Source organism: Rhinolophus hipposideros (assembly GCF_964194185.1).
Source record: "Rhinolophus hipposideros genome assembly, chromosome: 3".
In the NCBI taxonomy this organism is placed as follows: domain Eukaryota; kingdom Metazoa; phylum Chordata; class Mammalia; order Chiroptera; family Rhinolophidae; genus Rhinolophus; species Rhinolophus hipposideros.
In genome coordinates this window covers 46,452,074-46,471,572 of record NC_138049.1, presented here as the reverse complement: position 1 = coordinate 46,471,572, position 19,499 = coordinate 46,452,074, and the positions used below count along the sequence as shown (strand labels likewise).

Genomic DNA, 19,499 nt, shown 5'->3' with positions numbered 1-19,499 from the left:
TACAATAATTACACATTAATTAGAAAGAAGCATTATTTTAAAATGAGAGAATGCAATTTTGCACATATAGGATCACAATTAATCATTACAACATGAATAGAAAAAAGAGGGCTGGAGAATGCATCAAATTCTTAACAGGGGACATCACTGGAGAGTAAGTATGAGTGAATCTTTTTTTCATCTGCTCTTTCCAGTTTTCTGTGACCACTTGAGACAGAGGATAAGAGCACAGACATCAAATTGAATCTCAATCACTTGCTGGCTGTCAATTGTAGACAAGTTACTACACTGTTCTGAGCCTTAGTTTCTTAGTCTACTAAAAGTAGAGATAAAAATACCTACTTCACAGGTGTGTTATGAGAATTAAATATAGGGCAATGCATGCAATGCATTTAGCATAGCCCTGTCATATAGTAAGTGCCCAATAAATATTATCTATTGTTACTTTTGTAATGAGAAAAACTTCATTTGGAGAAGAATTTTGGAATTGAGGCAGTGATGCCCGTATTAGAGGACAGGACACTGCCATAGCTTCTGAAAATCCAAACAGTAGTGGTTGAAGCTAGTCTAAAATTGCTGGAGTTAATCTCAAATTTTGGATCCAGATCTTAGAAAGTGAGAAAGAAGTGTATAGGAAGTGCTTTGTGTATAGGAAGCGCTGCACTGAGGGTATCCCACCAAGAGGCAATGTTTAGATTAAGCTATTTTCACATGTTCTAATGGGACTGGTTACAAGGGCACCAACTATAGATATAAATTCTACCAAAGCCAATCAATGAATTTCAAAAACAGCCATGAAATAAGATCTCTCATTTTTCCTTTAGAAAAACAGAAGAAAAAAAACCCAAACCCTTGTGTCTTTCTAAAATAGTATGTCAAAGAGTGAAATACAGAAGCAGCAGAATGGTCAGTAGAAAGAACACTGGGAGACGTCATCAAAATGGCGGCATGAGGTGAGCCTCTGTAAAGCTGCCCTGGAATTTACAACTAATCAGACAACAATAACTCCACAAAGGACTCCCTGCACAGCAGACAGGCAAGACAAAGAGGCCCACTACTGAATTCACCTCCAGGTGGGCGAATCGCGCGGGGGTGGGGAGGGAAGGGAGAAGTGCAGAGGCGGAGATGGAGCCGAGTGGGCGAAGGACGCAGACCTAGCTCAGTGCTCCGAGCTCGCTGTATCCTGGAACTACCGCAGCTGCGGGAGAGGGAAGAACTCGGACTGCTAGGGCTCCGCTTATGGCCCACAGGGCTGAGGGGGCAGCATATAACACGGCTGAACCCAGCGCTCATGGCAGAGACCTCAGAGCAAAGACTGAGGGAAGAAGGCTGAAAACGGTTGTTTAAGCCCTCATTGCCCAGCGGAGAATAGAAGCCTTAGGCACTGAGACTAGCCGCCCCCTCCCTTCCCTCCTAGAGCTCGCCCCACCCCCACCTGCCCGGTGCTAGAAGTGATAAAGTAGCAGTGTCAGATCAAAAGGACAGGATATTTGCTGTTCTGAGAACTGTGGATCGCAGACACAGATTCGCAGCCCAACTAGTTCCGGCAAAGGGGTGGGAGCTGTGAAAGCAGGACCAGCTGTGGCCGTGGTCGCTGCCATTGCTCTGGGCCACCTCTCACAACTAACCCCGCCCCTGGCCCCACCTATCTGGGCAGATCCCTGCAGGAGTAAACAGAACTGCTGAAACATACGGGCTCTGAATCGGGTGTATAAAGAGCTTTGGAACTTCAAAAGCTCTCCGCACCCACACAAGGACGTGGCACCCTATGACCCAGGTGAACTGTTAACAGAGGAGAGGCTCGTCTCCCAGGGAATCCCCCCATTGTGTGAGAAGCTGGAATAGTGCAGAGAAAACATAGCACTACTGTGTCAGAGAGAAAAATGGCTGCAGTTGGAAAGAAAATAAAACATTCTACCAACAAGTATTGGAAAACAAAAGAAAGACCTCTTCCTATCAACCTATTGCAGAAGCCACTCCTGTAGATGTCTAGGAAGAGAAATAATAAATCAGTAATTGCCATGAATAACCAAGGCAACAAGACAGTTCAGAAAGAAAGTGAAAAGTCTCCAAAAAGGAACTTAAAGATATGGAAATATGTGACTTAAGTGATAGAGAATTCAAGATTGCAGTTCTGAAAAACCTCAAAGAGATTCAAGAAAACACAGAAAGGCAATTTAATGAACTCACAAACGCAATCAAAGAACAACATGAGCATTTTACGAAAGTGATTGAAATTTTCAAAAAGAACAAAATGGAATTTCTGGAGATTAAGAACTCAATAGAAGAAATTAAGAATGAAATAACCAGCTTAGGTAGTAGAGTTGACCAGCTGGAGGAAAGAATCAGTGACATCGAAGATAGAAACCTGGAAATTACACAGATGGAAGAAGAAAGAGACTTGAGACTTAAAAGAAATGAAAGAACTCTACAAGAACTTTCTGACTCTATCAGAAAGAGCAATATAAGAATAATGGGCATACCAGAAGGAGAAGAAAGAGAGAAGGGAACAGAGAATATATTTAAAGAAATTGTTAACGAGAACTTCCCAAATTTGTGGACAGAACTGGATCCTCGAATCCAAGAAGCAAATAGAACACCTAATTACCTCAATCCCAACAGGCCTTCTCCAAGGCACATTGTATTGAAGCTGTCGAAAATTAACACCAAAGAAAGACTCCTCAAGGCAGCCAGGGAAAAGAAGACGGTAACCTACAAAGGAAAGCCCATTAGGTTATCATCAGATTTTTCAGCAGAAACTCTACAAGCCAGGAGGGAGTGGAACCAAATATTCAAACTATTGAAAGACAGAAATCATGAACCAAGAATAATATATCCAGCAAAGATATCCTTTAGATATGAAGGAGGAATAAAGACCTTTCCAGACATCCAGAAGCTGAGGGAATTTTCTAATACACGACCTGCACTACAAGAAATACCAAAGGAGGCTATTCGACCACCATCAACAGGGACAATTTGTGGCAACCAAAACATAAAGAGAGTAAAGGCCCGAACCGGAATATGGGAATGGAGAAACTAAGCGTGCTGAAGAAACTGGAATACTCTAAATATCAAACTTTCTTTTACATAATCTTAAGGGTAATCACTCAAAAAAAATCCAGAACTGAAATATATACTGTAATAAAAGAAGAAACAGAGGGAAACATCATAGAATACCACCACATAGAAATAATAGACAAAACAAACAGGCAAAGAAACAATGGAGACACAGCCTTACCAGAAAACTAAAGATAGAATGACAGGAAATCCTCACGTATCAATAATCACCCTAAATGTAAATGGACTGAACTCACCAATAAAAAGGCACAGAGTAGCAGATTGGATCAAAAAACTAAACCCAACCATATGTTGTCTCCAAGAGACACATCTCAGCGACAAGGACAAGCATAGACTCAAAGTGAAAGGGTGGAAATTTCACTCCACGCAAATGGTACACTCCAAGCAAATGGTACCCAGAGAAAATCAGGTGTAGCCATAATGATATCAGATGAAACAGACTTCAGGGTGAAAAAGATAACAAGAGACAAAGATGGACATTTCATAATGGTAAAGGGGACTATACAACAAGAAGACATAACAGTCATCAACATTTATGCCCCCAATAAGGGAGCACCAAAATATACCAAGCAACTACTAACAGAACTAAAGGGAGAAATTGACCAAAACACAATTATACTAGGGGACTTAAATACATCATTGACAGCTATGGATAGCTCATCCAAACAGAAAATAAATAATGAAATAGCAGCCCTAAATGACACATTAGATGATATGGACATCATTGATATATATAGAGCACTTCATCCTAAAACATCAGATTATACATTCTTTTCGAGTGTACATGGAACATTCTCAAGGATAGACCATATATTGGGGCATAAAAGCAGCCTCAGCAAATTTAAGAAGATTGAAATCATACCAAGCATATTCTCTGATCACAAGGCTTTGAAATTGGATATCAACTGTGAAAAGAAAGCAGGAAAAAACACAAATATATGGAGATCAAACCACATACTTTTAAAGAACGACTGGGTCAAGGAAGAAATTAGAGGAGATATCAAAAGATACATAGAAACAAATGACAATGAAAATACATCCTACCAAAATTTTGGGGATGCAGCGAAAGCAGTTTTAAGAGGGAAATTTATGTCATTACAGGCCTATCTCAAGAAATAAGAAAAATCCCAAATAAATAACCTCATGTTACACCTTAAAGAACTAGAAAAAGGAATTTCAGAAAAATGGCGGCGTGAGGTGAGCCTCTGTAACGCTCCCCTGGAAGTTACAACGAATCGGACAACAATAACTCCACAAAGGACTCCTTGCACAGCAGACAGGGAAGACGAAGAGGCCGACTACTGAATTCACCTCCAGGTGGGTGAATCGCGCAAGCGGGGGAGGAGGGAGAGGAGAAGTGCGGAGACGGAGCCGCGCGGGCGCAGGACACAGACCTAGCTCAGTGCTCGGAGCCCGCTGCTCCCGGGAACTACCGCCGCTGCGGGAGAGGGAAGGACTCGGACTGCTAGGGCTCCGCTTACGGCACAAAGGGCTGAGGGGGCAGCATACAAAACCGCTGAACCCAACGCTCGCTCACGGCAGACCTCGGAGCAAAGACTGAGGGAAGAGGGCTGAAATCGGTGGGTTAAGCCCTCACTGCCGAGCGGAGAACGGAAGCCTTATGCACGGAGACTAGCCGCCCCCTCCCTACCCTCCCAGAGCTCGCCCCGCCCCCACCTGCCCGGTGCTAGAAGCGATAAAGTAGCAGTGTCGGATCAAAGGACAGAATATTTGCTGCTCTGAGAACTGTGGACCGCAGATACAAATTCGCAGCTCAACTAGTTCCGGCAAAGGGGAGGGAGCTGTGGAAGCAGGACTGGCTGTGGTGGTGGTCGCCGCCATTGCTTTGGGCCACCTCTCACAACTCACCCCGCCCCTGGCCCCACCTATCTGGGAGGATCCCTGCAGGAGTAAACAGAACTGCTGAAACAAACGGGCTCTGAATCTGGTGCAGAAAGAGCTTTGGAACTCCAAAAGCTCTTCGCATACCTATCAACCTGTTGCAGAAGACACTCCTGTAGATGTCTAGGAAGAGAAATAGTAAATCAGTGATTGCCATGAATAACCAAGGCAACAAGATAGCTCAGAAAGAAAGTGAAAAGTCTCCAGAAAAGGAATTTAGAGATATGGACCTTTGTGATTTAAATGACAGAGAATTCAAGATCGCAATTCTGAAAAAACTGAACGAGATGCAAGAAAACACAGAAAGGCAGTTTAATGAACTCAGAAACACAATCAAAGAACACCATGAGCATTTTACAAAAGAGATTGAAATCTTGAAAAAGAACCAAATAGAATTTCTGGAGATTAAGAACTCAATAGAAGAAATTAACAATAAAATATCCAGCTTAGGTAGTAGAGTTGACCAGATGGAGGAAAGAATCAGTGACATCGAAGATAGGAACCTGGAATTTACACAGAGGGAAGAAGAAAGAGACTTGAGACTTAAAAGAAATGAAAGAACTCTACAAGAACTTTCTGACTCCATCAGAAAGAGCAATATAAGAATAATGGGCATACCAGAAGGAGAAGAAAGAGGGAAGGGAACAGAGAATATATTCAAACAAATCGTCAATGAGAACTTCCCAAACTTGTGGACAGAACTGGATCCTCGAATCCAAGAAGCAAATAGAACACCTAATTACCTCAATCCCAACAGGCCTTCACCAAGGCACATTGTATTGAAGCTGTCTAAAATCAATGACAAAGAAAGAATCCTCAAGGCAGCCAGGGAAAAGAAGACGGTAACTTACAAAGGAAAGCCCATTAGATTATCATCAGATTTTTCAGCAGAAACTCTACAAGCTAGGAGGGAATGGAACCAAATATTCAAACTATTGAAAGAGAGAAATCATGAGCCAAGAATAATATATCCAGCAAAGATCTCCTTTAGATATGAAGGAGGAATAAAGACCTTTCCAGACATCCAGAAGCTGAGGGAATTTTCTAATACACGACCTGCACTACAAGAAATACTAAAGGAGGCTATTAGACCACCATCAACAGGGACAACTTGTGGCAACCAAAACAGAAAAAGGGGGAGCGTAAAGGCCTGAACTGGAATATGGGAATAGAGAAAGTAAGCGTACTGAAGAAACTGGAATACTCTAAATATCAAACTTTCTTTTACATAAACTCAAGGGTAACCACTCAAAAAACATCCAAATCTGAAATATATACTGTAATAAAAGAAGAAACAGAGGGAAACATCATAGAATACCACCACACAGAAATAACAGACAACAACAAAAAGGCAAAGAAACAATGGAGACACAGCCTTACCAGAAAACTAAAGACAGAATGACAGGAAATCCTCACATATCAATAATCACCCTAAATGTAAATGGACTGAACTCACCAATAAAGAGACACAGAGTAGCAGATTGGATCAAAAAACTAAACCCAACCATATGCTGTCTCCAAGAGACACATCTCAGCTACAAGGACAAGCATAGACTCAAAGTGAAAGGGTGGAAATTGACACTCCAAGCAAATGGTACCCAGAGAAAATCAGGTGTTGCCATAATGATTTCCGATGAAACAGACTTCAGGGTGAAAAAGATAACAAGAGACAAAGATGGACATTTCATAATGGTAAAGGGGACTATACAACAAGAAGACATAACAGTCATCAATATTTATGCCCCCAATCAGGGAGCACCGAAATATACCAAGCAACTACTAACAGAACTAAAGGGAGAAATTGACCAAAACACAATTATACTAGGGGACTTAAATACATCATTGACAGCTATGGATAGATCATCCAAACAGAAGATAAATAATGAAATCGCAGCCCTAAATGACACATTAGATGATATGGACATCATTGATATATATAGAGCACTTCATCCTAAAACATCAGACTATACATTCTTTTCTAGTGTACATGGAACATTCTCAAGGATAGACCATATATTGGGACACAAAATCAGCCTCAGCAAATTTAAGAAGATTGAAATCATACCAAGCATATTCTCTGATCACAAAGCTTTGAAATTGGATATCAACTGCAAAAAGAAAGCAGGAAAAAACACAAATACATGGAGATTAAACAACATACTTTTAAAGAACGACTGGGTCAAAGAAGAAATTAGAGGAGAGCTCAAAAGATACATAGAAACAAATGACAATGAAAATACATCTTACCAAAATTTTTGGGATGCCGCGAAAGCAGTTTTAAGAGGGAAATTTATATCATTACAGGCCTATCTCAAGAAACAAGAAAAATCCCAAATAAATAACCTCATGTTACACCTTAAAAAACTAGAAAAAGAAGAACAAGCGAAACCCAAGGTCAGCAGAAGAAAGGAAATAACAAAAATCAGAGCAGAACTAAATGAAATAGAGAACAAAAAGACAATAGAAAAAATTAATGTGACAAAAAGCTGGTTCTTTGAAAAGATTAACAAAATCGACAAACCCTTGGCTAGACTCACTAAGATAAAAAGAGAGAAGACACTAATTAACAAAATCAGAAATGAAAAAGGGGAAGTTATCACGGACACCACAGAAATACAAAGGATTATCCAAGAATACTATGAAGGACTATATGCCACCAAATTTAATAACTTAGAAGAAATGGACAAGTTCTTAGAAACATATAGCCTTCCAAGGCTGAATCATGAAGAACTGGAAAATCTTAACAGGCCGATCACCAGTAACGAAATTGAATCAGTCATCAAAAACCTTCCCAAAATCAAAAGTCCTGGACCAGATGGCTTCACCAGTGAATTCTACCAAACCTTCAAAGAGGATCTAATACCAATCCTGCTCAAACTCTTCCAAAAAATTGAAGAACAGTCAGTACTCCCTAACTCATTTTATGAGGCCAACATTACCCTGATACCAAAACCTGGTAAGGACAACACAAAAAAAGAAAACTACAGACCTATATCTCTGATGAATACAGATGCTAAAATCCTAAACAAAATTCTAGCAAATCGAATACAACAATGCATTAAAAAGATTATTCATCACGACCAAGTGGGGTTCATCCCCGGGGCACAAGGATGGTTCAACATTCGCAAATCCATCAATGTGATACATCACATAAACAAAATAAAGGACAAAAATCATATGATTCTATCAATTGATGCAGAAAAAGCATTTGATAAGATACAACATCCATTTATGATTAAAACACTTACTAAAATTGGTATAGAAGGAAAATACCTCAACATAATAAAGGCCATATACGACAAGCCCTCAGCTAATCTCATAATTAATGGTGAAAAGCTGAAGCCCTTTGCTCTACGTTCAGGAACACGACAAGGTTGTCCCCTATCACCTCTGCTTTTCAACATAGTGTTGGAAGTCCTCGCCAGAGCTATCAGGCAAGAGAAAGAAATAAAAGGCATCCAAATTGGGAATGAAGAAGTTAAATTGTCACTCTTTGCAGATGACATGATGCTATATATAGAAAACCCTAAAGACTCCACCAAAAAGCTATTAGAAACAATCAATGAATACAGTAAAGTTGCTGGCTACAAAATCAACGTACAAAAGTCCATTGCTTTCCTATATACCAACAATGAAATCTCAGAAAAAGAGATAGAAAAAACAATTCCTTTTGCAATTGCAGCAAAAAGAATAAAATACCTAGGAATAAACTTAACCAAGGATGTGAAGGATTTATATGCTGAAAACTATAAGACATTTTTGAAAGAAATTGAAGAAGACACAAAGAAATGGAAAGACATTCCGTGCTCATGGATTGGAAGAATCAACATAGTTAAAATGGCCATATTACCCAAAGCCATATACAGATTTAATGCAATCCCCATTAAAATCCCAATGGCATTTTTTAAAGAAATAGAACAAAAAATCATCAGATTTGTTTGGAACCACAAAAGACCCCGAATAGCCAAAGCAATATTAAAAAAAAAGAACAATACTGGAGGTATCACACTCCCTGATTTTTCCTTGTACTACAGGGCTACAATAATCAAAACAGCTTGGTATTGGCGGAAAAACAGACACATAGACCAATGGAATAGAATTGAGAACCCAGAAATAAAACCACATAAATATGGACAGATAATTTTTGACAAAGAAGCTAAAAACATACAATGGACGAAAGACAGCCTCTTCAATAAATGGTGCTGGCAGAATTGGATAGCTACGTGCAAAAGAATGAAACTGGACTGCTATCTGTCACCATGTACCAAAATTAATTCAAAATGGATCAAAGACTTAAGCATAAGACCTGACACAATAAACTGCATTGAAGAAAACATAGGTACTAAACTTATGGACCTTGGGTTCAAAGAGCATTTTATGAATTTGACTCCAAAGGCAATGGAAGTAAAAACTAAAATAAACAAATGGGATTATATGAAACTGAAAAGCTTCTGCACAGCAAAAGAAACTATTGACAAAATAATGAGGCAACCAACTGAATGGGAGAAGATTTTCGCAAACAGTTCCTCTGATAAGGGGCTAATATCCAAAATATACAAGGAACTCATGAAACTCAACAACAAAAAAACAAACAACCCAATTGAAAAATGGACAGAGGACCTGAGGAGACATTTCTCCAAAGAGGATATACAAATGGCAAATAGACATATGAAAAAATGCTCAACATCGCTAATCATCAGAGAAATGCAAATGAAAACCACAATGAGATATCACCTCACCCCAGTCAGAATGGCTTTCATCAACAAAACAAATAGTAACAAGTGTTGGAGAGGCTGTGGAGAAAAAGGAACCCTCATACACTGTTGGTGGGAATGCAGACTGGTGCAGCCGCTATGGAAGGCAGTGTGGAGGTTCCTCAAGAAATTACGAATAGAATTACCATATGACCCAGCAATCGCTCTCCTGGGTATCTACCCCAAAAATATAAAAGCATTTCTCTATAGAGACACGTGTACTCCAATGTTCATTGCAGCTTTGTTTACGGTGGCCAAGACATGGAAACAACCAAAATGTCCTTCGATAGATGAATGGATAAAGAAGTTGTGGTACATATACACAATGGAATACTATTCGGCGTTAAGGAAAGATGATATAGGAGCATTTGTGACAACATGGATGGACCTCGAGAGAATAATGCTAAGTGAAATAAGTCAGACAGAAAAAGCAGAGAACCCTATGATTTCACTGATATGTGGTATATAAACCAAAAAGAACAAGACAAACAAATGAGAAACAAAAACTCATAGACACAGACAATAATTTAGTGGTTACCAGAGGGTAAGGGGGTGGGGGGTGGGTGATGAGGGTAAAGGGGATCAAATATATGGTGATGGAAGGAGAACTGACTCTGGGTGGTGAACACACAATGGGATTTATAGACGATGTAATACAGAATTGTACACCTGAAATCTATGTAAATTTACTAACAATTGTCACCCCAATAAAATTAATTAAAAAAAAAAAAAAAAAAAAAAAAAAAAAAAAAAAGAACTAGAAAAAGAAGAACAAGGTCAGCAGAAGAAAGGAAATAACAAAAATCAGAGCAGAGCTCAATGAAATAGAGAACAAAAAGACAATAGAAAAAATTAATGTGACAAAGAGCTGGTTCTTTGAAAAAATTAATAAAATTGACAAACCCTTGGCTAGACTCACTAAGATAAAAAGAGAGAAGACACTAATTAACAAAATCAGAAATGAAAAAGGGGAAGTTATCACAGACACCACAGAAATACAAAGGATCTTTCAAGAATACTATGAAGGACTATATACCACCAAATTCAATAACCTAGAAGAAATGGACAACTTCTTAGAAACATATAGCCTTCCAAGGCTGAACCATGAAGAACTGGAAAATCTAAACAGACCGATCGCCAGTAAAGAAATTGAATCAGTTATCCAAAACCTTCCCAAAAGCACAAGTCTGGGACCAGATGGCTTCACTAGTGAATTCTACCAAATCTTCAAACAGGATCTAATACCAATCCTGCTCAAACTCTTCCAAAAAATTGAAGAAGAGTCAGTACTCCCTAACTCATTTTATGAGGCCAACATTACCCTGATACCAAAACTTGGTAAGGACAACACAAAAAAAGAAAACTACAGACCTATATCTCTGATGAATATTGATGCAAAAATCCTAAACAAAATTCTAGCAAATCGAATACAACAATGCATTAAAAAGATTATTCATCATGACCAAGTGGGGTTCATCCCTGGGGCACAAGGATGGTTCAACATCCGCAAATCCATCAATGTGATACATCACATAAACAAAATAAAGGACAAAAATCATATGATTATATCAATTGATGCAGAAAAAGCATTTGACAAGATACAACATCCATTTATGATTAAAACACTTAATAAAATAGGTATAGAAGGAAAATACCTTAACGTAATAAAGGCCATCTATGACAAGCCCTCAGCTAACCTCATAATTAATGGTGAAAAACTGAAGCCCTTTGCTCGACGTTCAGGAACACGAAAGGGCTGTCCCCTATCACCTCTGCTTTTCAACATAGTGTTGGAAGTCCTTGCCAGAGCCATCAGGCAAGAGAAAGAAATAAAAGGCATCCAAATTGGGAATGAAGAAGTTAAAATATCACTCTTTGCAGATGACATGATGCTATATGTAGAAAACCCTGAAGACTCCACCAAAAAGCTGTTAGAAACATTCAATGAATACAGTAAAGTTGCTGGCTACAAAGTGAATGTACAAAAGTCCATTGCACTCCTATATACTAACAATGAAATCTCAGAAAAAGAAATACAAAAAACAATTCCCTTTGCAATTGCAGCAAAAAGAATAAAATACCTAGGAATAAACTTAACCAAGGATGTGAAGGATTTATATGCTGAAAACTATAAGACATTTTTGAAAGAAATTGAAGATGACACAAAGAAATGGAAAGACATTCCATGCTCATGGATTGGAAGAATCAACATAGCTAAAATGGCCATGTTACCCAAAGCAATATACAGATTTAATGCAATCCCCATCAAAATCCCAATGGCAGTTTTTAAAGAAATAGAACAAAAAATCATCAGATTTGTTTGGAACCACAAAAGACCCTGAATAGCCAAAGCAATCTTAAGAAAAAAGAACAATGCTGGAGGTATCACACTGCCTGACTTTAGCTTGTACTGCAGGGCTACAATAATCAAAACAGCATGGTATTGGCAGAAAAACAGACACACAGACCAATGGAATAGAATTGAGAACCCAGAAATAAAACCACAGAAACATGGACAGATAATTTTTGACAAAGAAGCTAAAAACATACAATGGAGGAAAGATAGCCTCTTCAATAAATGGTACTGGGAGAATTGGATAGCCACGTGGAAAAGAATGAAACTGGACTGTTATCTGTCACCATGTACCAAAATTAATTCAAAATGGATCAAAGACTTAAGCATAAGACCTGACACAATAAACTGCATAGAAGAAAACATAGGTACTAAACTTATAGACCTTGGGTTCAAAGAGCATTTTATGAATTTGACTCCAAAGGCAATGGAAGTAAAAGTTAAAATAAACTAATGGGACTATATCTTTTGCACAGCAAAAGAAACCATCAACAAAATAAAGAGGCAACCGACTGAATGGGAGAAGATTTTTGCAAACAGTTCCTCCAATAAGGGTCTAATATCAAAAATATACAAGGAACTCATGAAACTCAACAACAAAAAAACAAACAACCCAATTGAAAAATGGGCAGAGGACCTGAAGAGACATTTCTCCAAAGAGGACATAGAAATGGCAAATAGACATATGTAAAAATGTTCAACATCACTAATCATCAGAGAAATGCAAATAAAAACCACAATGAGATATCACCTCACCCCAGTCAGACTGGCTATCATCAACAAGACAAATAACAACAAGTGTTGGAGAGGCTGTGGAGAAAAAGGAACCCTCATACACTGTTGGTGGGAATGCAGACTGGTGCAGCCGCTATGGAAGGCAGTGTGGAGGTTCCTCAAAAAATTAAGAATAGAATTACCATATGACCCAGCAATCCCTCTCCTAGGTATCTACCCAAAGAATTTGAAATCATTTATACATAAAGACACGTGTGCTCCAATGTTCATTGCAGCTTTGTTTACGGTGGCCAAGACAAGGAAACCACCAAAATGTCCTTCGATAGATGAATGGATAAAGAAGTGTGGTATATACACACAATGGAATACTATTCGGTGTTAAGGAAAGATGATATAGGAGCATTTGTGACAACATGGATGGATCTTGAGAGTATAATGCTAAGTGAAATAAGTCAGACAGAAAAAGCAGAGACCCCTATGATTTCACTGATATGTGGTATATAAACCAAAAAGAACAAGACAAACAAATGAGAAAGAAAAACTCATAGACACAGACAATAGTTTAGTGGTTACCAGAGAGTAAAGGGGTGGGGGGAGGGAGATGAGGGTAAGGGGGATGAAATATATGGTGATGGAAGGAGAACTGACTCTGGGTGGTGAACACACAATGGGAATTATAGATGATGTAATACAGAATTGTACACCTGAAATTATGTAATTTCATTAACAATAAATTAAAAAAATAATAAAAAAAAAGAAAAAAAAAGAAAGAACACTGGGATTTTGGAAACGAGGGTTCAAGTCTCAGCTATGCTACCAGCCCAGTGCAGGAAGCCATTTAACCTCCATGTGCCTCAGTTTTCTCATCTGTAAAGTTGGAGAATTGTTTCAATTGACCACTAAGACTTCTTCCAGTTTCACCGATTGATAACATTTTGCATTTAAAATTGATATTCCCCAAACAGAAAGATATAATTTACAATCAGAGCTGATACAGAAGCCCCAAACAACAACAATAGCAGCAACAACAGCAAACTCCATGAGTCAGGTGGAGTTGGTGGTGGTGTCACAATTGGTGCAGTTAAAGGTACAAGTTCTGCTCAGTCACTGGCCAGTAAGCTGACTCATAAAAGTAAAGAAATATAAACTTGGAAGCTCTTTCTGATTCCTTTCCTTAGAAGTCTAGAATTGAAATTTTTTCTGTTTATGAATCAGGTGTATGTATACTCATTTCTTCGCCAGGTGCCAGAGATATCAAGACGAGTGAACCACGTCCTTGCCCTCAGGTAGCCAGGCTTAACCTTAACAAGCACATTTTAAAAAGATGGGTCACCTTGTTTTTCAGCTTCTAGTTCTGTGAGAAGCCGTTCTTTCACAGTTTTAATAGCTGCTTCAGTGGCCTCAGCTATAGTATTTTTTGTCAATGTTTCAAGGGCTTCATCAAAACGCGGTTGAACAAGTTTGGCATAGTCAACTACCTGCAAAGAATATTTGAGAAAACCAAATAAGCACAAGTTACCATGAAATTTAACACATTGTTCATCTATATCTATATCTCAAAAATTTTAGTGCTGCTTGAAGTATGTTATTTTCAGAATTCACTGGATTTTTGAGTACTTGCTTTCACAGAATTCAGTCACGTTTTTCATGTAGGATTATATATTTATATATATCATGTAATATATATTCAAGTTACATATATATTTTTAAAGTCAATTTTGTGTGTATAATTTACATACAAAAAAGGTACCAACTTCAAGTATACAGTTTTATGAGTTTTTACAAATACATACACATAATAACAACTACAAGCAAGATATTACCCCACAAAGTTCCCTCATGCTTCTTTATAGTCAGTTCCTGGCTTCTGGCAACCACTTTCTGTTTTCTGAATTTCACATAAATGGCACCATACAGTGTGTAATCTTTTCCAAGCTTTTCCCCTTTATCATAATGTTTTTGAGATCCATCAGTGTAATTGTATGTATCAGTAATCTGTTAGTTTTTATTGTTGAGTAGTATTATTATATGAATATACCAGTTCTTATTCTTTTAGTTATTGATGGACATTTGGGTTGTTTCCAGTTTTTGGCTATTATAAACAAAGTAGTAATTAACATTTATGAAGAAATCTTTTTGTGGACGTATGTTTTCATTTTCCTTGGATAAATATCTAGGAGTGGAATTACTGGGTCATATGGTAAGTGTATATTTGACTTTACAATAAACCATTAAACTATTTCCAAAGTAGTTGAACTATTTTATTTCCCTACCAGCAATGTATGGAACTAGCAGTTATCCTACATCATCACCAACACTTGGTTTGTGAATCTTTTAAATTTTAACCGTTCTGAAGAAGTGTCTAATTGTAGTTTAAATTTACATTTCCCTAGTCACCAGCAATTTTGAACTTCTTTTTATTTGCTTATCGGTCATTCACTTATATTCTGTCTTTGAGCAAATGTCAACTTTTGCCCATTTAAAAGATTAGAATTTATATATATTCTGATATATATTATCAAGTAGATAATATACTTCATACTGAATTGTTAGAAATCAATTTCTATATGCCTTTTAAGTTTATGTATTTCCATACTTCTAGATTCCATTTTGGCTTTTCTTCAAAATGCTTATATTACTTTACTCCATGCCAATAAATATATATCTACACCATCATTTTTTAGTAGATGCACAGTATTGTATTAGGTGAATATATTACAATTTATTTAACTAAAATACCAATAATATATATTTAAGTATACATGATTTTGCTATCATAAACTAGACTATGATGAATACAGTTATGTATATATCTTTGTCTGATAGTTCCTTTAGGGAAAATCTATAAAATAGAATTGCCAGTTCAAATGATATACGTGAATTTTAGGCTTTTATACATATTCCTAATTGCCTTCCCTAATGGTTATACTCTCACCAGCAGTATATGAGAATGTCCTTTTCCCCATTTTAGTCACACACCAATATTGGGTGTTAACAGTGATCCTTCAATTCTAATAATGAGATTGACAAGATATAACTGGTTTTTTGGTGTCTTTCTGTTTAATGGCTATTTTTATCTGTTATTTTGTAAATCATCTGTTTGCTATTTTTTCCATTGGGGCTTCATCTGCATATTGATTTGTAAGAACTCTTTCTGTGTTAAAATGATACGTTGTCTGACACGTTGTGATGGTTTTAAAACATGTCCACAAATCCTTGAACACTCCTCCCTTCAGAAGATGGAGTCTAATTCCCCCCTCTTCAGTTTAGGCAGGACTTAATGACTTGCTTTAAATGAAGAGGATGATGCATTTTTTCACTAAAATATTCACGGGGATATAAAGTACAGCATAGGGAATATAATCAATAATATTGTAATGAGTATGTATGGTGTGAGAAGAGTACTAGATTTATCAGGGTGATCGCTTCATGACTTATATAAATGTTTTATCACTGTATTGTACATCTGAAACTAATATAATACTGTATGTCAACTGTAATTGAAAAAAAAATATTTAAAAATGGGCAAGAGACTTGAACAAACACTTCAGAAAGAGAATATCTGAATGATAAATAAACATGTTCATTTAATGTTCAACCTCATTAGTTATCAGGGAAATGCAAATTAAAACCATAGTGAGATAAATCTATTAGAATGGCTAAAATCAGAAAGACTGCCCATAACAAAAGTTGGCAGGAATGTGAAATAACAGAACTCTCATACATTGCTGACAGGACTGCAAATCAGTAGAATAGTTTGGAAAACAGTTTGGCATTATCTATACAAATTGAACATATGCATATGACCCTGTGTGCCAGAAATTTTACCCCTAGATATACCTCTAAAATATTTATAAAGATATGCACATGTGCACTGACAGACATGTATAAGAATGTTTATAGCAATATTACTCATAATAACCCAAACTGGAATTAACCCAATTTGTATTGACATCCAAATGGACAAATTATAATTCAATCAATATAATACAGTAGAACAATAAAAAATGAATAAACTATAGTTATGTGCAACAACATGCACAAATAATGTGTAAATATCACAATCATAATGTTAAGTGAAAGAAGTCAGGCACCAAGAACATACATTGTTTAAGCCTACAAAGTTAAAAGAAAAGGGTGCCAAACTAACCTATGGTATTTGGATGTATGTTTACATGGTAAAACCATAAAAGAAAAGTAAAGAAGTGAATATCATAAAGTTCAGGGCAGTGGTTACCTCTGTGGAAGGAGTAAGAGGACTGGTACTGGGAAGAGGCATGAGGGGGGCTTCTGGAGTGCTGGCAACATTCCATATTTGACCTGGGTGGTGGTTACATGAGGGTTTGTTTTGTGATAATTCAGTGAGCTTCACTTTTCTATATGTTTGCCATATTTTACAATAAAAAAGTTAAAAGCAAATAAAAATGTTACCCCTGTGTTTAAAAGAATTCAGTAGCACTTAGAATAAATTCAAACTCCTTCCCAGGACCTGTGTTACTCTGACTACGTTTTCCGCCATTCATATTGTGCCATTCCTCCTTTCACACCCTATACTCTCGCCACCTGGCAAATACATACAGTTCCTTTGTATTTCAATCCATCGTCAAATGCTATCCCAAGTCTACCCGCTTCTTACCACCTCCACAGCTACCGCTGAGATCCAAGCTAAAAATAATTCACTTACTGAGGGTGGAGAGCAGGTGGGAGAGGTCAATGAATTGACAGGCCAGGGGCTTGGGAGGGTCATCTTTGTAGATACTAAAATTATCAAGAATTATGACAGGAGTGAGAATGTGGAGAGAGTGACACTGAACCAAGAGGGGTATAATCCAGGAAGCGGCAGACCAGTGGAAGCAAGAGAGGTAATGGGTGGCATCGTCTACATGATGTAACAGTTAAATCTGGGGGCTTCTGGGAATCAGGGAGGGGCTATGGTCTGAAGCTACAATCAACAGCAAGGAGGATGCCTTACCCACTCCAAACCCAGTGGAACAATTACCCCACTGACAGTGTAAAATTCAGAAAACTGAGTACAAATCCTACAAATTGTAATTAGTTATAGATAGGTAGAAAGCTAGCCAGCTAGCCAAATAGTTACCTTTCCTTTGTAATGGTCTGCAAGCAAATTGCTAAGTGTTGTTTTCCCTGAAGATTGAGGTCCAAATATGAATACTTTAAATGGTGGTGCTGGCATAGGTGGAAGGAGATAGGGACGTGGGTTCAATAAAAATTTTTTAAATGTTTCTTCTGATGACAGACAGTATATTTTACCTAGAAAACTTAAAATATGTCATAATCATAAACAACTGAAAAGAGGTATGGGCAAGTTAAAAAATGAAGTTCTAAAAATCTTACGTACCTTACACAAAAGTCTGGCAATCCTAGGTGAATGTTACCTTCTTTTAAACTCACGGGACAGGTCCGTCCCCATCTGCTTCTCTGCCATCTGTATCTTGGTGCAATATGTTTACAAGATGCAAGAGTACGGAACAGCTCATCCTGTTAATAATAAATACTACATTAAATATGTGGACATAAGTTTTGCTGAAATGAACAATAGTAAGTATTTCATTTCTTGTTTGATAGTGCTTTACTACTTAAGAAATCATTTAGAAAGCAAATTTGGCTTTTTTTCTTAATTGCAACCATTCTGTACTTGTCCAAAATTTAATAGACAAATAGTTTCCATTTCTGTTATAAGATCTTGTTTAAATTTTACTGAGCATTTTCTATTATAAGGTAGAATGAGCATACAGTAGATAGAGTGTTTTCTATTATCTGTTTCAGAAAACAGACTCTGAAAAGTTCTCATTAAAAAGGTTTGAAAATGTACCAGATTCTTCGCCAATTTAAGTTTTTAAATAGTAAGATGTTAGACATTGATTATTTTTTGCATTTACTTAGCTCTTTCATTCATCTTAAAATGTAAAGTTGCCCTCAGCAATCCTTTCTGTTGGTAACCTCCAGAGAAGTGAAGAACCAATTCTCTATAGAAAACAGATGGCTAAAAAGTTCACTGTTCTTGTACCACCTTAGCAGGAGATGAGAGAACTGGAGAGAGATGGCATGGTGGGCAACTTCAGGGTCCAGGTGGCTCCCGCCCACCTTCGGATAAGGATCTCACATTACTGGCTCCAGACTTGATTGGGAGCTATAGAATGGGAGCCATGGTTTTGCCGGGACTGCTGCGGCATCAGAGAGCAAAGAGGCATGTACAGTGCAGCGATGCTGCATGAACGTCCCCAACTGAAGGCTGGGAGAAGCAGCTGAGTGGAAAGGAATGTGTCAGCTTAGGGGAGCTGCTTGAAACCGAGAACCTCTTCAGTGGGGTTACCCCGCTTCTCCATGGAGTCTACAACCGATGATCCAGTCAAGTCAGGAGGCAGCCACTCTTTCCTTATCATCCCATTTCCTGTCCCAACTTGGGAAAAGTGTTGAATAGCAGACAATGTTTCTCTCTCAACATCAAGCCCCCAGAGCCACATGTCTAGCAGGTGCTGAGGCGCAACGAGAAGATGAGTTTTTAAATGAGTTGGATAATACAGTCTGAAAAACAATCAGGACTGCCTCTGGTTAAACAAGGCAGAAAACACATGCATTTGTGTTTGCTGCTTTCTGAAAACCTCAGGAAAATAACAGCAGAGGCATGAACTCTGGTCTCTTCTCCCTTCCAGAAT

At 37.8% G+C, this 19,499-nt stretch overlaps 1 protein-coding gene across 2 annotated transcripts in view; it reads right to left on the bottom strand.

Annotated features, from left to right (window-relative positions):
* Window positions 1-19,499, bottom strand: part of AK9 (adenylate kinase 9) — a 135,613-nt gene that overhangs the window by 73,428 nt on the left and 42,686 nt on the right. For both annotated transcript variants that reach the window (XM_081044575.1, XM_081044574.1), the window contains exons 11-13: window positions 18,182-18,321; window positions 17,921-18,101; window positions 14,156-14,300 (exon numbers count right to left, since the gene is read on the bottom strand). In XM_081044575.1, the coding sequence (XP_080900701.1) occupies window positions 14,156-14,300; window positions 17,921-18,101; window positions 18,182-18,321 (466 nt within the window). The remainder of the gene's footprint in view (window positions 1-14,155; window positions 14,301-17,920; window positions 18,102-18,181; window positions 18,322-19,499) is intronic.